Below are 25,568 nucleotides of genomic sequence, written 5' to 3' on the forward strand. Positions count from 1 at the left end.
AGATGCTCTGAGTTTCAGCACACTTTGCACCGGCATGGCCTCATCCTGATCTGTGACTGTCTTTGATGTAGAATCCTGGTGGCAGTTTATTTCAGGATGTATTGTATTACCTTTTGTAGTTTTAAAAAAGCAAAACAAAACAACATAGTTTTATTGATTATATTTGTCTTGCTGTAGCATGTGAAGATGGCAACTATGGCCCTGGCTGCAATCAAACCTGTAACTGCCACAATAATGCCACCTGTGACCCTGCTGATGGGCGATGTGAGTGTGGAGCAGGATGGACAGGGAGCAGCTGTGAACAAGGTGGTGTTTTTAATGTAACTGTCACTGAGAGATGTTTATACAAATAATTATAAATCGATTAGTTCCTGTCCTTGATTCTGATTGGTCAATAGCTGTGTTTTATTCACGATAAAACACGGCTATGACCGCTTCACCCAATGGTTCTGTGTATCACTACACAACACCCTTAGCAACCACTCTTAGCAACGTAAACTGTATGTTCTCAATTGATATTGTTCATTGAAGCTTACTGTATTATGTAGAAGAGTATTGTGAGAAAGAGATTGAGTGAGGGAATTTATTACCTGCATTCAGATTTAGCATTTTCCTTCAGGTCAGTCCTATGTTTATAATAAAAAATCTGTTTAAATATCCAATGTATTATCTTGTCCTTTTAATAGTTAAGGGTTTTCCCGTGACTGACAGCGCTAGTCAAAGTATTGTCAGTTGCGTCTTGTTCCATGTTCACAACAATTCAGTCTTTTCAATGTGAAAGTCTTCGCTACTGACTGACACACTCGTAAAGACAGTCTTTGCTGCCATCTAATGGCCTAATAATGTAACTTCTGTTGCTGTTCACGGTCAGGGACTATTTTTTCTGGCAGAAGGAAGGCTTTTAGTGACAGTTTACTTCATGAAAGTTGAATTGATACATATTTTGGGCTTTAATATTTGTATTGTGTGGTTCGCATCATGCCTAACAACACCCTTCAGCTGTGACTTATTCCCAATACAGCACAGCCTCTCGTACCTTATTGCTTACTTATAATTATACAAAAAAACATGCTACTTGTATAATTGCTTTTTTTTCAGGGCCCGCGGCATAGGCAGAATAGGCAAATGCTTTTTTTCTTTAATCTAAATTAATGTAATAATATTACTAATTCTAAATATTTAATAAAAAAAAAAAAAAACATAACCAGTGCTGGGTAGATTACTTAGAAATTGTTGTACGTTACTGATTCCAAATTACATGACAAAAATTGTAGTTAGTAACGTAATCCATTACACATTTAAGGTAATATAGATTTTAGTTTACTTTTGACCTAACTCATTTATCACATTTATTTGAATAGGATAATCTTGTACCATATTGATATAAAATACAAAGAGAAAGAAAATATATGCTTATCTAAAATATTATTTTGATAAATACCCAAATATATGCGATTCATATATTTAGGATACAATAATAATATTTAGTTTTTCTTCTTTTTCCCCCAATGTCTTGTACAATGAACACATTTAGGATATTGTATTAAATTTATAACTAAGTTAACTAATTCCATTGTGTTCCATCTAGTTGTTTATAAAAAATAAAATAAATCTCTATTTTTGTTTAATTATTTTTTGTACTGATTTGTACTAATTATAAGTAACATTAAATTGATAGCCCTAGAAAAATAAAATAAAATAAGAAACCCTGCATTACTATTAAATCTATTGAAATATATTCATATGCAATTAATTTGGAAAGCATTCCATCATGTAATAATTAAATGAAATATAATCATTTGATGGCTCTCATGCCAGAATCATGCTCAACTGAATGTTCACATGAAAGAGGAGATCTTTGTCTTTATTATATAAATTGTAGATAAGATATTTTTTTTTTTTTTTTGCCAGAGTGCACAGCTGGCTTCTATGGTGTGGGCTGTCACCAGCACTGCCTGTGCCAGAATGGAGGGTCATGTGACCGAATCAGTGGGCACTGCACATGTCTTAGTGGATGGACTGGAGTGGCCTGTGAACTGGGTAAGAGACAGACCAAACATTTTACTGTATAACTGCAGCATTTAAAGTAATTCAAATAACAGTGTGCATTAAACATTTTGACGGAAGTTTATGTGACAGTTTTTATTTCAGCAAATGTTAAGGTGACAACGTTTTTTTTTTTTTTCTTCAAACATCCCATTTATGTGTTTTCAGAATGCGCTCTGGGACACTTTGGTATCGACTGTCAACACAAATGCGAGTGTGAGAACGGTGGCGTTTGTGACCGAGAGAGTGGCAAGTGTTCCTGTCCAGCAGGCTGGATGGGCACACGCTGTGAGATGGGTAAAAAACATCATAGTGCCTCACTATGATCTTATCATAATTTTGGCTGAAAAAAATAACCATAGGGAAGATGACATATTTACATTTACAAGATATACATTTATTCCCATTCTGTGTGTTTTGATCAGCATGTACTCAAGGTTTGTATGGTCCAGGCTGTAAGGAGCATTGCAGGTGTGATCACAACGCCCCATGTCATCACATCACTGGCACCTGCATGTGTCCGGCAGGCTGGAGAGGGTCACACTGCGAGAAAAGTAATTTTCCCCAATGTCTATGTTTTTTCTGTCAGATTGCCCCCTGCTGGCAGACCCATCATAACTCATTTGTGCTCTTTCAGTTTGTTTACCCGGTTCATATGGGAAGCGGTGTGCTCAGCGATGCCACTGTCCTCGGGGCACTTCCTGTAACCATGTGACCGGGGAGTGTGGATGCCCACCTGGTTTTACTGGTAACGGCTGTGAGCGAAGTGAGTGATTATCTCGAGATCTCATTACACTTACAGTGAAATGTCTTTGAGTGAAACACTGATCTTATTGTTCTGGATCTCAAAGGTTTTTGTTGCTCTCCTCTGCAGTGTGTCAGTCAGGTACGTTTGGACTGAACTGTAATCAGGTGTGTCAGTGCTCTGAGGTTAATCAGCTCTGCCATCCCGTCACTGGTGTGTGCTACTGTGCTCCAGGATACCATGGCAACAAGTGTGATACAGGTTTGCCCTTCATGATGTCACCTTCTTTCATCTTATGGCCAATTCACACTGCACCGACAGACACAGAGCAACACCGACAGTCAGATTACAGCACTTCACTTCTCAGACATTCTAATTCCGATTCGGCATGTTCAGTCGGTGAAAACAGGGTAACACACTGATCCAACAAAACCCCACGAAGTGTCTTTTGTCTGAATTGGCCTTTAAAGGGTTAGTTCACCCAAAAATGAAAATAATGTAATTTATTACTCACCCTCATGTCGTTCCACACCCGTAAGACCTTCGTTCATCTTCGGAACACAAATTAAGATATTTTTGATTAAATCTGATGGCTCAGTGAGGCCTGCATTGACAGCAATGACATTTCCTCTCTCAAGATCCATTAATGTATTAAAAACATATTTAAATCAGTTCATGCGAGTTCAATAGTTCTACTTTAATATTATAAAGCGACGAGAATACTTTTTGTGCGCCAAAAAAAACTAAATAACGTCTTTTCAACAATATAATGATGGGTGATTTCAAAACACTGCTTCAGAGCTTTACAAATTTTTTACAAATCAATTTTTTGTTATATTAAAATCATTTTTACATGCATTCATTTATTTTTGCTACTTTTCAAATGCCTTAAATATAGAGATTTGTCCCAGACTTTCATCCTGAAATGTAAAAATCAAACCTAAAAATATTAGTTACATTTCTAAAATAATCTAAATCTAAACAAAGACTGTGTGAAAATAATCTTTTATTAATTTTTACACAATTTACAATTGTCCTTCAGTTGTGGCAGCATTGCCATTACAACTGACAATTTACAAACTTTCAAGTGTATTAAAGGTGCCGAAGAACATGTTTTTCAAAAGATGTAATATAAAGTCTTAAGTGTCCCCTGAATGTGTCTGTGAAGTTTCAGCTCAAAATACCCCATAGTTTTTTTTAATTAATTTTTTTAACTGCCTATCATTATAAATGCGCCGATTCAAAATACACGACCCCTTTAAATCTCGTGCTCCATGCCCCAAGAGCTCGCGCTTGCCTTAAACACCATAAACAAAGTTCACACAGCTAATATAACCCTCAAAATGGATCTTTACAAAGTGTTCGTCATGCAGCCTGTCTAATCGCGTAAGTATGGTATTTATTTGGATGTTTACATTTGATTCTGAATGAGTTTGCTCCGTGGCTAAAGCTAACATTACACACTATTGGAGAGATTTATTAAGAATGAAGATGTGTTTATGAATTATACAGACTGCAAGTGTTTAAAAATGAAAATAGCGACGGCTCTTGTCTCCGTGAATACAGTAAGAAACGATGGTAACTTTAACCACATTTAACAGTACATTAGCAACATGCTAACAAAACATTTAGAAAGACAATTTAGAAACATCACTAAAAATATCATGTTATCATGGATCATGTCAGTTATTATTGCTCCATCTGCCATTTTTCGCTATTGTTCTTGCTTGCTTACCTAGTCTGATGATTCAGCTGTGCACAGATCCAGACATTAATACTGGCTGCCCTTGTGTAATGCCTTTCATAATGTTGGGAACATGGGCTGGCATATGCAAATATTGGGGCGTACACCCCGACTGTTACGTAACAGTTGGTGTTATGTTGAGATTCGCCTGTTTCTCGGAGGTCGTTTAAACAAATGCGTTTTATATAAGAAGGAGGAAACAATGGAGTTTGAGACTCACTGTATGTCTTTTCCATGTACTGAACTCTTGTTATTCAACTATGCCAAGGTAAATTAAATTTTTGAATCTAGGGCACCTTTAAATTAGTGTACTTGTTTACCATGGAGACAATGTTATTGAAACATACTTGAGGTTGAATATGAGACGTGATGTGTGCAGAATATTTTTACAGTGTGTGATTTCCAATCAATTTGTAATTGTCATTTTGTTCCAAAAAGGTTTAAATGTAATTTCCATTAGTGGCTAAAATGCCCTTTGTCGAAGAATCACATTCTATGAAGTTTTAAAGGTCATAATCATCATTGTTGCATGACAGAGCAAGACTTTGTTGTTTTAGAGCAGTTGTGGCCTAATGGTTAGAGGGTCAGACTGGTAACCCGATGGTTGTGGGTTAAAGTCTCAATACCAGCAGGAAATGACTGAGGTGCCCTTGAGCAAGGCACCTAAACCCCAATCACTCCCTGGGCGCCACAGCAAAATGGCTGCCCACTGCTCTGGGTGTGTGTGTCCACAGTTTGCAGTGTGTGTGTTCACTACTCCTAATGTGTGTGCACTAACTGGATGGGTTAAAAGCAGAGGACAAAGTACGAGTATGGGTTACCATACTTGGCCTTCACATGTCACTTTCACTTTTACTTTAGAGTGTGAGGTGGGCCATTATGGTCCCAACTGCGAGAAGAAGTGCCAGTGTCTGAATAACGGAGTGTGTAAGACAGCACTGGCACCTGCACCTGCCCAGCAGGATACATTGGACCAAACTGCAATATCAGTTAGTCACACTTTCACTCACTGTTCATTTCAAGATTTAAGAAAGGTGAGTATAATCACTAAAAAGACTGTTCTCTCTCTAAAGCTTGTCCATCAGGCCGTTACGGGCAAGACTGTGCACGAGTAGCTTTGTGTGGTGAAGGGGCCCGGAGCGATCCGGTCACAGGCAGATGTGTGTGCAAAGCTGGCCAGCGAGGGGAAGACTGTGGGAAAGGTCTGACAGCATTTCTGCTAAAACTGAGGGTGGAGGGATTGAGTTTGTGTGAAATAAGCTGATGTAATTGTGTCTCAGGCTGTGCTAAGGGCTGGTTTGGGGAAGACTGTGCTCAGCGCTGTAACTGCAGTAATGGAGGAGTGTGTGATGCTGTCACAGGAAACTGTACCTGTGGGCTGGGCTGGACAGGAGACAGCTGTGATAAAGGTCAGCACAGATTTTGCACAGTTTACCCAAACATGAACATGAAAATTCTGCTAACGTGGATTTTATCAATATTTACAACTGCGAATAAGGATGAACCAATATAAAAATTCAAGCCAGTACTGATAAGCTGATAATTATTTTCAGTCAAAATGTAAAATATACTGTGTGTGTGTATATATATATATATATATATATATATATATATATATATATATATATATATATATATATATATATATATATATATATATATATATATATATATATACAGGTGCTGGTCATATAATTAAATTATCGTGAAAAAGTTCATTTTTTTTTATTGTAAATTATTTTTAAAAAATGAAACTTTAATTTATACTAGATTCCCTACATGTAAAGTAAAACATTTCAAAAGTTTTTTTTATTTTTTATTTTTTAAATTTGTTGATTAGAGCATACAGCTAATGAAAGTCCAAAATCCAGTATCTCAAAATATTAGAATATTTACATTTCAGTTTCATTAAATGACCATCCCTACAATATAAATTCCGGCTATCTCTTGTTCTTTGAAACCACACTAATGGGGAAGACTGCTGACTTGGCAATGGTCCAGGAGACAATCATTGACACCCTCCACAAAGAGAGTAAGTCACAGATGGTCATTACTGAATGTGGTGGCTGTTTACAGAGTGAAATATCAAAGCATATTAAATGCAAAGTTGACTAGAAGGAAGAAATTGGGTAGGCAAAGGTGCACAAGCAACAGGGATGACCACAATTCAAACACTTGGGAGAGCTTCACAATGAGTCAAATGAAGCTGGAGTCAGCGCATCAAGAGTCACCACACTCAGACATCTTCAGGAAAAGGACTACCAAGCCACTTCTAAAACAGAAACAACGTCAGAAGCATCTTACCTGGGCTAAGGAGAAAAAGAACTGGACAGTGAACAGTGGTCGAAAGTCCTCTTTTCAGATAAAAGTAAAGTTTGCATTTCATGTTGAAATCATGGTCCCAGAGTCTGAAGGAAGACTGGAGAGGCACAGAATCCAAGCTGCTTGAAGTCTAGTGTGAAGTTTCTGAAGTCAGTAATGATTTGGGGGGCTGTGACATCTGCTATTGTTGGTCCATTGTGTTTTATCAAGTGCAAAGTCAATGCAGCCATCTTCCAGGAGATTTTGGAGCACTTTATGCTTCCATCTGCTGACAAGCTTTATGGAGATGCTGATTTCCTTTTCCAGCAGGACTTTAGCACCTGCCCACAGTGCAAAAACCACTTCCAAGTGGTTTGCTGACCATGATATTACTGTGTTTTATTGGCCAGCCAACATGCCTGACCCCTGAATCTATGGGATATTTTCAAGAGAAAGATGAGAAACAATCGATCCAACAATATACAGATGATCTGAAGGCTCAATAGTGCCTCAGCAGTGCCACAGGCTGATCACTTCCATGCCACACTTCACTGAAGCTGTAATTTGTGCTAGGAGCAAGTCATTTGCTGTAATATGTGCTGCCGATCAAGTATTGAGTGCACAAATGAACATACTTTAAAGAACTTGAAGTTTACTGTTTTGAAAATCAATTTTTTGATTGATCTTAGGAAATATTCTAATATTTTGAGATACTGGATTTTGGACTTTCATGAGCTGTACTCTCTAATCATCAAAATTAAAAAAAAAAAAACTTTTGAAGTGTTTTACTTTACATGTAGGGAATCTAGAATATATGAAAGTTTCATTTTTAAAAATAATTTACAATAAAAAAAATGAACTTTTTCATGATATTCTAATTATATGACCAGCACCTGTGTGTGTGTGTGTGTGTGTGTGTGTGTGTGTATATATATATATATATATATATATATATATATATATATATATATATATATATATATTCTATAAAATGAAATAAAAAATAATTTTATAAGTGAATTCACAACATTATAGTGTATAGTATGTAAAATGGATATTAAATGATTAAATTCTTTAAATGTGTTGTTGTGTTCATCAGAGTGTCCCAGAGGGAGATATGGCGCTGACTGCAGGGAAATGTGTGACTGTAAAAATAATGGCACTTGTGACAGAGTGACGGGCGAGTGTCACTGCCCTCCTGGGTACTATGGGCATCTCTGTGAACATGGTGAGAAAAGACAGGATCTTTTTCATAGAATTTTGTATCCTGACTATTTTAGTCAGATTTGTACTGATTCTAAATTTTATTTTTATCAAAAGCATGCCCTGTTGGTTTCCATGGTCATCGCTGCCAGTCTCTGTGTGACTGCCGGGCCAATGCACCTTGTGACCCTGAAACGGGCCGCTGCCTCTGTCCTTCTGGTTACCAAGGACTCCGCTGTGACAGAGGTGCAGAGGAGCTCTTGAATAATGCTTATATCTGATAAATGATACATATATTCTGTTTGTTTTTTTTGTCATTTTTTTCTTATATAGCCACATTTTTTAATTTTTTAAACAAAATACAGTAAAACGTGACTATTGTGAAATATTATTACATCTTAAAATAACCATTTTCTATTTAAATATATTTTAAAATTTAATTTATTCCTGTGATAGCAATTTTCAGCAGTCTTTAGTGTCACATGACCCTTTAGAAATCATTCTAATCTGCTGAATTACTGCATATATTTATATTTTTGTGGAAACTGTGAGATGGTATTTTTTTTAATATTCTTTGAGGAAGAGAAAGTTCGCAGCATGTGTGTGTACATGCCCACACAAATATCTTGGGTTTCCATGTTTTATGGGGACTTTCCATAAACACAACTTTCTGCATTTATACATTTTCAAAAAAACTACGATTTATAAGCTTTTCTCTACATGGGGACCGAAAAATGTCCCCACGAGGACAAAGATTTCAGATATTGTCCCCATAATGTTTACCAGGACCATTAACTGATGTTAACAGATTTATCTTAAAAAATGTATTAGTAAATGTTGATATTAACATTAACTAATATTAATGAACACTGTATAAGTACTTTACATTGTTAGTTCATGTTGACTAATACAAAGTTCTGTCATGAAACTCTAGATGGCGCAGGCTAATAGGCCCTTTAACTCAATCTGCTCATAATCACATCGTTATCTATATGACACAGCTGATTGGTTCCTGCTGTATCAGTAGCCAATGAGCTTGCACGCTCAACCTTTAAAATACTTGGGTAGCATTTGCCTTAGCAGTGCAGCGTGCTTTCAGAAACCCTCCACCATCCCCAGCTCCACCTGTATAGATCTGCTACGGTTATTCATGTACGCTATATTGTGCAGCAGCAGCATGTCTTGCTTGCTCACAGCAGTGTGTCGTGTATGTATTGGCAGTAGCAAATACCATACTTACACTACAGCAGCAGCAGCGTAGCAGATCTATTCTGCCAAGACCAAACATTTCAACATTGTCACCCCCATTACCGCGCCAAACACTCCGAGAGTTGTCATGACAGAAATGTAGTTAACTAATGTTAACAAATGAAACCTTATTATAAAGGATTACCATTTTTCATACTGTATGTGTATGTTTCAGAGTGTGAGCCAGGAAAATTCGGGTCTAATTGTGTCCACAAATGTGACTGTGACGGAGACACACCATGTGACCCTGTCAGTGGCAGGTGTCTGTGTGCACCTGGAAAAATGGGATCACGATGTGATACAGGTGAGCCATCCACCAAATTTCTTGGAATTTGACTTTTTCTTCAGTCGTTCAGTCAAACGTTTATTTTTGAATTGACATCAGACTGTGGAGTAAATCGATTTGGGCCTGACTGCTCAGAGAGATGTGAATGTCACAACGGAGGCCAGTGCAATCCACGCAATGGACGCTGCACCTGTCTGAACGGTTGGGTCGGACCGAGCTGTCAAGAGGGTAATGGTCATCCATAATATCCTTCACATTTTACAGTGATCTCAGAGAATAACTTTCCTCTATCATTTGTGTTAATAACAGGGCTTACATCGAGTCACAGTACTAGCAGAAACAAAAGGAAGGACTCGTCAGTATAGCAGTCTCACGGTTTCTTACCCAGTTCAGTAACAGACACGGACAGTGTCGCTGACTATAAACTGACCTGCCTTGAATTTTCGCCTTGTAGCACAGATCTTTGAACACAAAAAGTCCATCAAACAATCTGACAAGGACAAACTCTTGTGGCAGTAGAGACTTCCATTAGTTGGTTAATAAATGATAAACTTTCTCATGGAAAAGTGGACATCAAGTTCAACATGAAGGAGAAGACTTGTCATATTGAAGCTCCTCCTGGATGAGGACAAATTCAACCATTTTTTGAAGAGTTTTTCAGCATCAGTTCTGCTCAGGGAGATCGAGCTTTTAGAAGACTTTAGTTAGTTTAACTGTAATCAAGAAAAGCACAAAATGAAGGCCTTCGGTTCACCTGAAACTGAATCCCATCACCACTGCGATCCTAAACAAAGGCCTTAAAGGGATAGTGCACCCCAAAATCAAACTTCTGTCATTTATTTACCCATTTAACTCCAGATTTTGTCTCAAGTGGAAATTTTTGCAATTGTTGTAAGATACTTTGAGTAAAACGCATGTTAATGGTATTATTTTTGAACATTTACAAGTAATAACTTCTTTAAGAATTTAGATAGAATTTTGCACAAAATTGAGTGAATATGTTACGGTGTATAATATTTGGGTGTTGATATATATTGTCCATATTCAAAACTTTGAACTTTTTTGAAACATATAAAAATATGAAACTGGAGTCATTTATTACCTGTGTACATACTGTATGAATGTAAAAGTTTTTTTTTTTTTTTTTTATGTGAATGTTTCTGTACAATTTTATTTTAAAGAAAACTGTACTGTAAACCCTTATAACTTGTAGGGTTTTTGCTAGATTTATTTTTGTATTGTACCTTATCTACATAACTACACCATGTGCATTTGTAAAGTGTGAATTGCATTCTTAATGCAGACTATATGAACTCAAAGGAAATGTATATTTCAGCATTTCTGCAGCTAAGTCAGGGCCAAAAATAGCACTTAAATTCTTCTGTTTTCAGCAACCATGGCTAACATGGTTGATGCTTTTTCTTTGTTTTGTAACAGTTGATTTTCTGAAAGCTTACACATTTTTTATTCATGATTAAACATCTTTTTTTAATGTTGTTATTGGTGCACTCTTAAGTTTTTAATGGATTTTTTTTTTTAAATCACAAGAATATCGGCATTGTTTTTTAATTTGCGCATCATTGACTTGCAAAAAAAAAAATGCATTGAACTGGAGCTGGTCTTTATGCGTTTTGCTGTTTTTCAGAACAAAATGCTATTTGTTTTCCCACACTGTAAACCCTAACACTCAAAATAATTATTTGGTTTGAGTTGGACAAACTTAAATTAAATTAGTTCAGTCAAATGAATTTTTATGAGTATTTAGCACTTTCTTTTCACAACACTGATATATTTTAAGTAAAATGAACTAAACATTTTTTTTTATTATTTTAGATTAACTTGTTTAACTGAAACTGGGCTGGGATTTCTATTTCCCAGCATGCTTGCCCATGGCACTCGGAAGGAGAGTAAATGCTAAAATTAAGTGTTATATAATGTTATTTTTTACGATTAATGTTAAGTGGGAGATTTAGTAGTGATTAAAGTTTTGTTATGCTAATTTAGTAGAGTTTCTGTAAATGTGGGTTTTTGGAGAGTTACCATCATGGTGACAAGTGGTGAATGCGGCTTGGTTTGAAAGCAAGCATGTTAAGTGTTTTATATTGCTGTACTCATTCAATAAGTGCTATACCATGCTATTGTTAACATGTTAGCAAATTAACATTAACTGAATTAGCTTGTTCTAGCTAGCTATGTTTACATTAATAAAATGTTTACATTGAGTTTACATGATAATTTTAAGTTAAGAATAATTAAAGCATATGAGTGCAAAATAAAAATCGACCAGTTTTGTTTACTTAAACTTTTTAACTTAAAAATTTTCAGGCAAATTTTTGAACAATGCCAATCTATTTGTGTTTACAGTCCATAAAAAAACAAGGGGAACATTTATATCATACATAGCACACATTTAGACATTTTGGACATATTTAACCAATAAACAATTGTGCCTTTTATACACAAAAAATGCAAAGACTAAATTAAAGAATTTTAGAATTATTTATTTTCAGTTGTTTGAAGCTGTACATATTTTTCTTCAAGCACAATATCAAGCAATAATTGCCAATGAAAAAATAAATGAAGGCAAATGTGATAATGGTCATTAAAACCAGTACAGTATATATCAGATTATATACATGTTATCAAACCATTCCATTATGTATCTACAGAGATCACCATAACTTAATGCATTTCTTTAACAGTAATGGTCATATTACAGTTAATAATTATCAGAATAATAGGTTATACAAAAAAACATTTTAGATTTCCTGTACATACAGTTACTCCTATTGACAATATTTTTTCAAATAATTTTATAGCAAAATATTCAGCTTGGGCTCTTTCTACAACAACCTCTATCATTGCAGGAAAAAAACGAAACAAAACAAATATTAGGCTGTTGTTGTAATTGTGTACACCAACAATTTCTCATTTAATGACATTTATCCTCCACATTACGAAACTGATACATGTTGTGCGATGTTTACCATCTAAACAACATAGTTATGGCTTCCTGAGCGAGAGCGAACATATCAAAACATACCGTGAACTGAAAAGTACCACTAACATTTCATATGATAGATGCAGCTTCACTCAACATACAAATGACAAATACAAGGACATTTATAATGACTCTCAGCTAATGGCAACTGAAGCAATGCTTCCACTTCTATCAAAGCCTGTTGTCTTCTTTGGTTTAAGTGCTACTTCAAAAAGCCTACTTTTTCTAGTTTAACAGTATGTTAGACTCGGCATTTCTGCTCCTACAGCTCAATGTAGCTCAATCAAAACCCTCATAAAGTTGCATTACATTCCATACAGGTCAACACTTTCATACTAAGCCAAGCGTAAGCATTGTTCTACACTAAAATATAGGCCATTATTAAAATTCATTAGTATGTACATGCAGCCAACTGTATTGAGACTCTGTAGATGACGATACATAAATTTAGTAAAAAGTCCATTCATATTGGAATGAGTGTCAGAATTATTTGAACTGCCTTGATATGATATGAATGGCATTTATATTATTAAAAGTTAATAATTACAATAACATAAGTTATTCTATAAAGCCTCTGTCACTCTCACCAGCTTATTCTCACCATTCAACACTGATGGTTTTAAAATGCCATAATGCGTACACTAGATAATTCTATTTGTACAGATAAAACATGCTAAATAAATGGTTGCAACATTGAATATTTAGCATTTGTACTGAATAAGGCATAATTTAGTAATCTCAGACTCAAATGAACACTGTCCTAATCAGTCTGAAAATGTCTGAGTAATTAAAAATGTTGAAATAATGTTTAATGAGAACACATGCGAAAAAAATTACACTAAGAAGAGAAGATCCACTGTTTTGCAAATATTATTGTAAGCTACTGATTTTTTTTCCCTTTCCAGTAGAGGGCGCCATTGGCCAAAAACAAACGGGCGTTAAGACGCATACTACACGGACAACAAACAACAAAAACACCTTAAAGCCTTAAAAATAGTTTAGACAGTCATGTGTGAATACTGACCGACATAAAAAATAATCCAGTGCGCTCAAAATAGTTCTGATAATTGAAATAAATAAATAAAATAAATAGGAACAGAGATTTCCACATTCATCGACGACGACTCAAAATACACACCATTAAGGCAATGCAACAAACACTGAGTACAGATGACACGACTACCAATTAATATTTTAAAACAAGTCACGTGATCAAACGTAGGGGTTTGGAGGAAACGGACATTTCTTTGGTTTCAGCCAGACGAAGCTGACAAATAAGCTCACAGACCACGACTCAACTACTGTCTAATTTGTTTTCTAGAAAAAGCTCCTGAAAGTAAAAAGAACAATGGGTTTACGAACACTTCCAGATATTGCACATTTGTTGAGGCCTGTTTTTGATTAATATTTCTGATATTCTCACAACCCAAAGCTAACATTTGTTTACCTACAGTATTATGTATATATAACTCTACAATGACTTTCCCTTTCTATGTTTAGAACTAAAAAGCAGCCAGAAATGCTATAGTTTGTAGTATAAATGAGGTCTTGTAAACAATCACTATACTGGCTATGAATTCAGTGATGTTTCCATATAAAACTAGTTTAATGCCTTTTTTAGATTGTTCAGTCATGTATTTGCCAGTGCTTCGTCAGTTTCATTACTTCCTTTCAGCTTATGCAAATGTATTAATTTTCCAAAATGTAGGGAAAAAGCACTGGCCAGTGGATCTCATGCATTTCTAGAATAAGTACAAACCCCTAATACTGCACTTCTCAGTGTTTACTACAAGGGGACAAAGGGGAGGAGGAAGCGAGCCGGTGCGCTTGATCTCAGTGGTTTCTTAGTGGTTGGAGCGTCGTTCTGCTTATTGAGTACGTGAGCATGCTTCCCTTCTGCCCGTGCGATTCCTGGCCTCCTCTCAGGCTAATGTCAGCAGACTCCATGTAGTGTGCGAGTTGGCGTCTCCTTTAGGACCTGTGACGGTGCTGGTCCCATGTGCCAATGTTTAATTCAGTCAAAGCTCAGAAAGAAGCAGGTCGACACAGTCACTGACCTTCCTTTTAGGACCGGTAGTCTTTTTTACTGAAGGGCTTGTTGCCTAAGATACTGTCCACTTCATGTATTATTGATGATGATAATTTTGGAAGAACCTGAAAGAATGTTGAATTGAAGTTTGTGTTTTTCAATGTTACAAATTTATTAATAACAAAACTTGTTGGCCAAAACAATGACCCGATATGCTTGTATGTTACATTTTTGCTGTTTCATAATTCTTAACATGAATCTTGGCTAGAAAGCCTATAATAGGCCATTTAATGACAGGTTCAGTGACAACTTACAGCATAATAGTAGGGCTGTATGATAAATCGGCACTGTTTTTATTTACGCGCGAGCAGCTCACAATCCGGTGTTTTCCGTGGCTCGGTTCACAGTAAATGCTGCTCCACACAAACTCTAAATCTGCATCTGCTCTGAGTTTTGGTCTTGCATTTGGGAAAACAACATGCACCAAATATTTTCCCATACTTGTAATGAAAAGCACTTATATACTGTTGTCAACAACAACAAAAAAAATCCTCCAAAATAAAAGCTTCATGGTTTAACGTTTAAAGCAATTAAGACTTTTACTGTAAAATAAACATTTGATTATTTTACTTAAATACTCGATTTATATTTTACAGTAAAATATTACAATAGTAAAATTTTATTTAATACTTGTAGTAGTCATAATAATCACATTAAAAAGTAAACAATAAACAAGTATATATTTTTTTTTTTTACCTCAAATCGAGCAGCCCTAGCATATAGTATGACTATTGGGGAATGTTGTCAAAAAAGATGTCCAATGTGCATGTAATGAGTTTTTTCGTTGCTAATAATGGTGGAAGCAGTGCCTTCTTTTTGCCACTCCTGCCAATGGCCGGTGACTTTTTACCTGCCGTAAATATTTTTCTTTTTTTAACCAGCCATTAAACAGATTAATCCTTAATAAAGTTACAAAAGTTATTCAGTCAAGAGCAATGACTGATTGTCCTTTGTCTTTTCTTGTTTGATTAATACTAAAACTACAGACAGCAGCAGGAATATTTAGGCTGCTGTCACTTTAAGAGCTAATGCACGGATCCAATGTACTGTTACACCTGTTTTATTTCTCAACTGTTTATGTTCAATTAAGACATGACTGAAGAAGACTTGAAAGAGAGCTCAATTCAGTATTCATGCCTTCCTCTCGTGGATTTCTGAGCACACGCTTCGGATGTTTGTAAACAGATAACATTCGGCAAACGAATTAAGTTCCCTTTCACGTCTTCTTGAACTTGAATATTTAAATTGGCAAGGCTTAAAGGATTAGTCCACTTTTAAATAAAATTTTCCTGATAATTTACTCACCCCCATGTCATCCAAGATGTTCATGTCTTTCTTTCGTCAGTCGAAAAGAAATTAAGGTTTTTGAGGAAAACTTTCCAGGATTTTTCTCCATATAGTGGATTTCAACGGCTACCAACAATACCAATATTACCAATACCAACAATACCAAATTGCAGTTTCAGTGCAGCTTCAAAGGGCTTTAAATGATACCAGATGAGGAATAAGGGTCTTATCTAGCGAAACGATCGGTCATTTTAAAAAAAATACCACTGTTTATGCTTTATAAACACAAAATAACGCCTTGAACGTACTTCCCGTTTCCGCATTCTTCAAAACGCTTACACCGAATGTTCTACGCCTTTCCTATTCTACTTACAGAACGAATGCGGCGGCAGTTTCGTTTTTTTCCATAAGTAGAATAGGGAAGGCGAAAATGACCGATCGTTTCGCTAGATAAGACCCTTATTCCTCATCTGGTATCATTTAAAGCCCTTTGAAGCTGCACTGAAACTGTAATTTTGACCTTCAACCTGTTGGTAGCCATTGAAATCCACTATATGGAGAAAAATCCTGGAATGTTTTCCTCAAAAACCTTCATTTCTTTTCAACTGATGAAAGAAAGACATGAACATCTTGGATGACATGATGGGGGTGAGTAAATTATCAGGAAAAGTTTATTTAAAAGTGGACTAATCCTTTAAACTTTCGTGACAATGCAACACCACCCTGTCAACTGTCACGAGCATCATTCACGTTTGTTGATGTTCATGTTCTCACAATTTTGCATTAATAAAAATGTTTCCGGCCAACTGGCGATTAACACCGTTTCATATACTCGCCAACACTGATGTTACCAGAATGAAAAGCTCTATTCACGTATGTATCCTGCTGTCAGTGTCTCACCTGAATGGCTCCTATGTTCTCCATCAGCTGATCAGTGCTGGAGGCCCCCAGCAGCACACAGCTCACCCCCTCGTTCCTCAGACACCACGCTAGAGACAGACCAAAGCACAGACACTCAAAACAGTCAACAGCAAGAGCCTACAACTGTAAATCGGTAAATGTGAAAGCCATTTGAAGGCTCAACCAGAAATCTGGCCTCAGGTAACAGAGCTAAATTTAGCTACTAGATTCTCTAAGGAAAGTTGAAAGCAATTCAGGCCTGTGTGCTTTTTATATAACCAATAATGTCAGAACACTGAACAGAAGAAAGCCAGAAGTAGGTGTACTTGACAGTGCTAACATGTGGGCATTAAGCTTGAACTAACCGGTTACCGCTGAAGCAGATGCATTTTAAGCTATAAAAATGAACTTGACTTTTGTTCTATTTTAAACAAGCGGCACACAGAAGGGAAGCTTAATTTAGGCTCTAACTAACTATTATTGTTTTAAGCTTGGACAAATTATTTAAAGGGTATATTCACCAAAAAATAACATTTCTATCATTAATTACTCACCCTCGTGTCGTTCCACACCTGTAAGACCTTTGGTTATCTTCAGAACACAAATTAAGATATTTCTGATGAAATCCGAGAGGTTTCTGATCCCCCATAGGAAGCAATGCAAGTACCATGCTGTTTACATGGTAAACACAGTGCAGCGCTTCCGGGTTTTATTTCAGAACTCATTATTGGCCAGCTCCTGTGTAGTCGTGCTGCTCATGTGAACAGCGTTGGCCAAGACGTCGGCGTTCTGACGTAGAACCCGGAAGCGCTGCACTGTCTACAACGTAAACAGCATAGGAGGCTGACAGGGAAGAGAAAAAATTGTTGAATAAAGTCGTTATTTTTGTTTTATAACATTGAGGCTGAACCACTGTAGTCACGTCAACTATTTTAACAATGTCTTTACTACTTTTCTGGACCTTGAATGTGGTAATTACACTGCTTTTTCTTGGGGATCAGAAATCTCTAGGATTTCATCAAAAATATGGTAACTTGTGTTCTGAAGATGAACGAAGGTCTTGCAGGTTTGGAACGACATGATGGCGAGTAATTAATGACAGAATTTTTGGGTGAACTAATGCATGTTCCTTGTCTTATTGTACTTCTTCCCAACATTTTTATCATTGAATGTCCTATTTCACTCAGACATATGTAACATTATAAAGTAAAATAAGTTTAATATTAACTCTAAAGTTTTAACAAAACATTCACAGATTGCAGAAAGCCACATCGTATATGACACAAGAACAGACACACAATGAATACAAGACAAATCACATCAAGAGCCAAGCAATGCGTATCTGGTCTAGTTATCAGTTAGAACTAACCTACTAAACCCCTGCTGTTCCTCTGACCTTTACTGCTCTATTAAATAAGATTATGTACAGTTTAAACAATTAGTGTGGAATACAAGCCACAAAACAGGCAAAACCTAATCTAAAATTAGAATGTATCTATGCTGTTTCTGCTTCGATTAATAATAGTAGCTGATTGTTTTAATGTGCTTTACACAGGAAAGGACATCAGTTGTTCCTATCAAACAAACACTGACCTCTGTGCTTTTGGGATGGTTTAGCATTAAGTTAAGCTTATTCTGGACAAGAACAGACAGGAAGAAAGCCTCTGATTGGTTAATATTACTGTTCAGGAATCCTAATTGTGTGAATCACATGTGCTGTCTAACGCATATTTAACAGACAAGACTGTTCAACATATTACCCAAGACAACAAGACACAGGACAGAAGGAGCAGACGGGGGACAGACAGCCTGTCCTGAGCTCCAGGCAGGCAGACAGACAGACAGACAGAAAGAGAGAGAGCAGCAAGGCCTGGGCAGTATTACCGATGGCCAGCTGGGGCAGCGTGCAGCCCAGCCGCTCCGCAATGGCCTGCAACTCTTTCAGCTTCGCCTGCTGACGGCGGCCTTCCTCACTCAGGATCTTGTCCTTCAACCACTGGTAGCCCTGTTTCAAACAGACAGCACACCTGCTCAGAGAGCCACACGCCGCAGAGCCACAGGAATAGCCAATGGATATTCATTTTGTTTGTGAAGTAATGATGGAATGGATAATATCTGCATACATAGCCACAGGAACATGTTTTATGAGGGGGTGCTGATGGGACGGTATGTGACTCTCACCAGCTGGTGAACATTATACTTCTCTTGCTCAACTGATACTTGCACAAGAAAAAGGACAAGGCTAAGGTGTTGTAAATGTAAATTATTTATTATTTTAAACCACTGTATAATGACATAGTTTATGCTACTTGCTAGTCTTACTATATTTAAGTACAGTGTTCTTGCACCTACTCTATGTTATTACACTAGAGTGCCACTGATGGTTCTGAGAAAGAGATTGTGAAATATTTTTATAATTTAAAATAACTTTTTATTTGAGTATATTTTAAAATGTAATTTATTCCTTATGTAAATGTATGTTAAAATGTAATGTAATTCCGGTCTTCAGTGTCACATGATCCTTCAGAAATCAGAAAATAATACTACTAATTATGCATAATGTACTGTTAATGCTATAGTAAGTACATGTAATGTGTAACTACGGCTCTGTGTTACCGTGAATACCTTTCAATGAAATAAATACATAAAAATATGGATTTTACTGTTTTGTTGAGATTAGTTATTACCTAGTTATTACCTAAGATTGGTTATTATCTAGTTATTACCTACCTAGTCATTACCTAAGATTCGTTATTACCTAGTTATATTACCTAAGCTAAGTAATAATTAGATAATAACTAGGTAATAACCAATCTTAGGTAATAACTAGGTAATAACCAATCTTAGGTAATAACTAGATAATAACTACTCTAGTTAATACCTAAGATTAGTTATTACCTAAGTTATAACCAATCTTAGGTAATAACTAGATAATAACTAATCTAGTTAATAACTAACTAGTTATTAGTTATTATCTAAGGTTATCTAGTTATTATCTAAGATTGGTTTACCTAATTATTACCTAAGATTGGTCATTACCTATTTATTATCTAGTTATTCCCTATCTTAGGTAATAACTAGGTAATAACCAATCTTAGGTAATAACTAGATAATAACTAGGTAAAAACCAAAGATGTTATTACCTAGTTATTACCTAAGATTGGTTATTACCTATCTTAGTTAATAACTAAGTAATAACCAATCTTAGGTAATAATTAGATAATAACTAGATAATAACCAATCTTAGGTAATAACTAGGTAGGTAATAACTAGGTAATAACCAATCTTAGGTAATAACTAGGTAATAACCAATCTTAGGTAATAACTAGATAATAACTAGGTAACAGCCAATCTTTGGTAATAACTTTGTAATTACCAATCTTAGGTAATAACTAGATAATAACTACGTAAAAACCAAAGATTAGTTATTACCTAGTTATTACCTAAGATTGGTTATTACCTAGTTATTATCTAGTTATTACCTATCTTAGGTAATAACTAGGTAATAACCAATCTTAGGTAATAACTATGTAGGTAATAACTAGGTAATAACTAGGTAATAACCAATCTTAGGTAATAACTAGGTAGGTAATAACTAGGTAATAACCAATCTTAGGTAATAACTAGGTAATAACCAATCTTAGGTAATAACTAGATATTAACTAGGTAATAGCCAATCTTTGGTAATAACTTTGTAATAACCAATCTTAGGTAATAACTAGGTAATAACTAATCTTAGGTAATAACTAGGTAATAACTAATCTAGTTAATAACTAACTAGTTATTATCTAGTTACTACCTAAGATTAGTTATTACCTAAGTTATAACCAATCTTAGGTAATAACTAGGTAATAACTAGGTAATAACAAGGTAATAACTAATCTTAGGTAATAACTAGATAATAACTAGGCAATAACCAATCTTAGGTAATAACTAGGTAATAACTAATCTAGTTAATAACTAACTAGTTATTACCTAAGATTAGTTATTACCTATCTAGTTATTACCTAGTTATTACCTTAGATTGGTTATTACCTAGTTATTACCTAGTTATTACCTAAGATTAGAAAAATTTGATTTCTAATATTTCTAATCATGGTAATCTTTTATTATCATGGTAATTATGTATATTCACTAATGCAATGTACAGTAAAAAAACAAATCACAATTTTTTTGGAAATCAAAAGCACTCAATGGCTATGTGTAAAGATATAAAAGGAAGGACATATCACAGCAAAGAAAAGAGAACAACACAGAAGTGTTTGTACATTCATCTATTATACATGCATGTGTGGCAGATGAATTGGAACACTTCACAATCCCATAAAGTGATAGAAACAAACAAAAACTCAAGCAAGGTCTTCACATTTAAACACACAGTCACCAATGAAGACCACCACCAACAACAGTCAGGACAGACTGAGAGGACAGCTGAGAGGTTGTAACTCATAGCGAGGAATACCTTGAGAGAGGCTCTGGAATGAGAAGGCACACCGCTGTCATACTTCCCTGAGATGATCCCACATGCCAGCGGAGACCACGTCATGGCACCCACACCTGCACAAACACCATTGTGACATACTATGAACCAGCCACCATCACAACAACTGTGTTAAAATGGCATTTCTCTAGAGAAAACACACACCTATCTTATGGAAGAGTTCAGGCAGCTGTACTTCCACCTTCTCTCTCTGGAACATGTGATATTCTGCCTGCTCACAGACAGGCGGGATCAGGTTAAACTGTCTTGCCACTGAGTACGCCTCCTGGAAAACATACAATAATACGCACAGGTTCATACTAAAAAAAAGTTCAGAAAAGTTAAAGAAAAAAAAATCCATTTACACATGTGTGCAGATTCGTTGATGGCACATTTATTTATAAAGCATTTTATACAATATGGATTATTTCAAAGAGCAGATTCACAGAAATAAACTTTTAAATAACTGTTAATGTTGCAAAATTCATCAGCTACTTAATTTCAGCTGTAAAGCAGCTCTACAGAATACAATCGTGTCAATTATTCAGTAATATCACTGTATATTTATTAAGTTTATTCAACATGATACTTGCCATTTCTTTTATTTGTGAAATTCATTAGCAATTAATGAGTGAAAATTGTTTCAAAGTGATTGAAACAAAAATGTATCTTATGAAAGCAAAAGTTACGTTTGTAGGTAAGTACGTTGTGGTCGAATGATATTCATTTTTCAATTAATGCATGATGAATGCTTCCCAACATAATGCTAAATCTAAAATACACTTTAATGACAGCAAATGAGATGCTGAAACAACATGAATACTTATTTTTATATGTATTTTCATAAAAATGGAAAGTGCTTTATTTTTAATGCAAGAAAAAATTCACTTTTCAAACCCACCATAATCTCCATGGAGCTCCAGCGGGAAGTACCCCAATACATGGCCATTCCCTGATTAATCACATGGGTCATTGCTCGAACAGTCTCTGTCAATCAAAATATTAACAATCAGAGTCCAAACAACACTCAAACCTTGAGGGACCGAGGAACAAAATCAGATGCGGTCGGGATGAGATAGAATAAGATGACTGCAAAACACCTAGCCATTAAAAAACAAGGACGGGTATAACGGTTAAGTAATGGAAGTGGAGCAGAAGTAGATTCTGAGAAAAGCTAAGAGCAACAAAGGCCATTTATCATATTTTCTTTAAACAATGTGACAGGGCATTAAAAATGGCCTGAAGGTTATGCATGTTATAGTAACTCTACTCAAAGAGTTTCTTAGTGGGCGGAAAATAAATCAGAGTACGACTCCGGACTGCATGACATCTCCATAAGACTGCATTTCATTGACATTTAGCAGAGAAGCAATTTTCCACGGTCCAGCCTACAATCTACTACATGGCATATTATTATACACTGCTGCATGAACATACTCTATATGAGAAAGGAACCAGATAAAATGGATACAAAAATCTGTATGAAATCAAGCTGCCAAGTACTATGGATGTGTCACAATGGGGGTCATTACATTGAACATTAAAGTAATTCCACATAAACATTCATTTACGTAAAAGTAGCAGGTATACTGTAATAGTCTCCATCCTCCAAACTTGAAAAATGTCTTGATTGGCAACATTTTCAAGGATTCCAAAAAATTGCCTGTTTAAAAATGCATTTTGAGTCATTTTAATTTCCAAAGCAGTGTGTAAATGTACAGTATAACCTGTTATTTTTTGAAAATAGACCCACATTAGATGCCAATCTATGTAAAGTGTTTCTATTCACATTGTTTATTGTGACATTTTATGTATTTCAAAGTGAATGATGAGGCCACACCACAGGAAATACCCAAATATTGACAGTAATTTAAATAAATAAAATAAACATAATCAAATTAGTCATTTTATGTTAATGATAAATCATCCAATTATTTGTTACTATTATTTATTAAGTAAAAAGCAAACACTGCAGGCAGGAAAAGAGCATTCACAAACTTCTCGTAAATTAAATTACCAATCTGTACAAACAAACTAGACTAAATATGTATTGATATTGGTAGCATTATCTCCAATTTACCAGTTTAAACTGGGTTCTGCTGAGCAGCTTGACTTTTTCAAGATTTGTGAATAATATCACCATGAACAATTATTAGACAAACAGAGAAAACATCAAAAAAAGACAAAAAACAAATACAGACATGCAAAAAAAGAGAGCAGCTACTTGCAGTAATAAAATATTCACATGCAGGGAAGCTGAGAACACTGCAGTCAATCATCTTGCAAAAAATATATATTTTTAATTGGTTTTAGGAAAATTCTAACATTAGGCTAGAGCATAATATAAGCAGATGTCTGACTGTATTTATGTCTAACCTGACTGAAAAAAACAAACAAGCGAAGCCCAAAAAAAATCCACTTAGCACCTATATAAGTGCATTTTTAAGAAAAATTAATAATGGAGAAGATTTTAAAATGGAATGAAAATGCATGGTAAACATCCAACAAAAAGTTTTGAATTAAAAAAAAAAAGAAAAACAATCACGGGTCAGTAAGATGCAATGACCTTCTCCAAATTTCACTTGCAAGATGGACAGGAGAGTCAAAGAAATCAATCATTCTACGGCATACCAGGTTTCTATAGGAACTTCTAGAAATCTTCAGCATTTTATGGACACGGTCAGGATTTTCACACCAGGAAAAGAGGACAAACTATCACAAATCAAAGCCATAAAATGCTTTTGGAGACAGGAGGTCAAAACTCTCACTGAGGGTACCATGTACCTTCTATGATGAATGTTCTTGATTTTGAAGTGTTAAATGGATCTCCTGGTGATAAACAAACAAACAAAAGACTGTGAAAAGAGGTTTACCAGGCAGCAAATGGAATGAAATCTCTGAAGGAAAAAAAGCAGCAGAACTGGACCAGAGGGGGATTCTGCAAATCCCAGCGTTTTGGGACCACGCTTGAAGTCACGAGGTATGTGCACAAGCACGAGCATTCATGTCTACATGACCACAACCTCAGAAGCATCAGGCTCAGTCTTTGCCCCCTGATCGTTCTATCCACAAACCCCTCACAGCTGTACAGCATGGTATCATCACAGTATTAAGTTAAGCTCAATTAACAGCATTAGTTTTGTTTCAGCCTGTCTCTTGTTTTCCTTAAAAAAAGCAAAAATGGAGGTTACAGTGAGGAAGTTACAATGGAAGTGAATGGGGCCAATTCTTGGAGGGTTTAAAAGGCAGAAATGTGAAGATTGTGACTTTATAAGAGCACTTAGATTAATTCCTTCTAAAACTCATGCATTATTTGAGTTGTTTTAATTATCATTTTTGGTATTTTAACATTCCATTTCAAAATTAATTGTTGTGGTAATGAAAATTATGCCAAAAATGATGCTGACTGAGCTTAACATGTATTGAACCTGGATTATTCCTTGAATATACCACTGTTTTTAAGAAGAAGAGAATTAACAGCCAATCAGGACTTCAAGGAAATGATGTGACAAAATCATACTGGTCATTTATAGACTGATAAAATCACCATGCTATAGTGCTGTGAATATGCTATTTAACTAACCTAGATCTTTTAAAGGGGTCATGAACTGCATTGTTTTATTGTTTTATAATGATTCAAGTGGTGCACTTATAATGTCAGTATGCTTTTTACATCAAAAATTGTCATAATTTAGAAATAAAAGGCATTTTTCCTACCCTGATATTAGCCCTCTGATTTGAACACTCTGTTTTAAAGGTCCCGTTCTTCGTGATCCCATGTTTCAAACTTTAGTTAGTGTGTAATGTTGTTGTTAGAGTATAAATAAAATCTGTAAAATTTTAAAGCTCAAAGTTCAATGCCAAGCGAGATATTTTATTTAACAGAAGTCGCCTACATCGAACGGCCAGTTTGGACTACATCCCTCTACTTCCTTCTTTAATGACGTCACTAAAACAGTTTTTTGACTAACCTCCGCCCACAGGAATACACAAGAGTTGCGTTTGTAGAGTGTGTTTGTCGCCATGTCGTCGAAACGCTGTTATTTTGTTATTGATAGGGTAAAATTAAAGATGTTTACAATAACACTGAGCGCGTGCATCTCCACGTTATGGTAAGAGGCGTGACCTTTCCGGGCAAGGTTCGCTAAGCTGCTGTCGAATCACAACACAGGAACCGCTGGCACAATCAGAACTCGTTACGTATTTCTGAAGGAGGGACTTCATAGAACAAGGAAGTC

General features: G+C 35.6%; 2 protein-coding genes across 8 annotated transcripts in view; one reads left to right on the forward strand and one right to left on the reverse strand.

Moving 5' to 3' along the window:
* megf6a (multiple EGF-like-domains 6a) overlaps positions 1-11,069 on the forward strand; it is a 52,221-nt gene extending 41,152 nt beyond the window's left edge. Inside the window, 15 exon segments of the mRNA XM_048178386.1 lie at positions 178-306; positions 1,912-2,040; positions 2,215-2,343; positions 2,472-2,600; positions 2,684-2,812; positions 2,921-3,052; positions 5,397-5,462; positions 5,465-5,524; positions 5,609-5,737; positions 5,816-5,944; positions 7,936-8,064; positions 8,157-8,285; positions 9,463-9,591; positions 9,673-9,801; positions 9,883-11,069. Coding sequence (XP_048034343.1) covers positions 178-306; positions 1,912-2,040; positions 2,215-2,343; positions 2,472-2,600; positions 2,684-2,812; positions 2,921-3,052; positions 5,397-5,462; positions 5,465-5,524; positions 5,609-5,737; positions 5,816-5,944; positions 7,936-8,064; positions 8,157-8,285; positions 9,463-9,591; positions 9,673-9,801; positions 9,883-9,938 — 1,733 coding nt within the window. The 3' untranslated portion in view covers positions 9,939-11,069.
* Positions 11,070-12,058: 989 nt separating this feature from the next.
* kcnab2b (potassium voltage-gated channel subfamily A regulatory beta subunit 2b) overlaps positions 12,059-25,568 on the reverse strand; it is a 74,218-nt gene continuing 60,708 nt past the window's right edge. For 5 of the 7 annotated variants that reach the window (XM_048178182.1, XM_048178181.1, XM_048178180.1 and 2 more), the window contains 7 exons: positions 24,115-24,159; positions 22,232-22,317; positions 21,496-21,616; positions 21,313-21,407; positions 18,735-18,855; positions 16,851-16,939; positions 12,059-14,728 (listed from right to left, as the gene is read on the reverse strand). In XM_048178182.1, coding sequence (XP_048034139.1) covers positions 14,639-14,728; positions 16,851-16,939; positions 18,735-18,855; positions 21,313-21,407; positions 21,496-21,616; positions 22,232-22,317; positions 24,115-24,159 — 647 coding nt within the window. In that variant the 3' untranslated portion in view covers positions 12,059-14,638. The remainder of the gene's footprint in view (positions 14,729-16,850; positions 16,940-18,734; positions 18,856-21,312; positions 21,408-21,495; positions 21,617-22,231; positions 22,318-24,114; positions 24,160-25,568) is intronic. The other 2 variants (XM_048178177.1, XM_048178179.1) reach the window with 1 other exon arrangement.

This window comes from Megalobrama amblycephala, linkage group LG24 (genome assembly GCF_018812025.1).
Source record: "Megalobrama amblycephala isolate DHTTF-2021 linkage group LG24, ASM1881202v1, whole genome shotgun sequence".
Classification (NCBI taxonomy): domain Eukaryota; kingdom Metazoa; phylum Chordata; class Actinopteri; order Cypriniformes; family Xenocyprididae; genus Megalobrama; species Megalobrama amblycephala.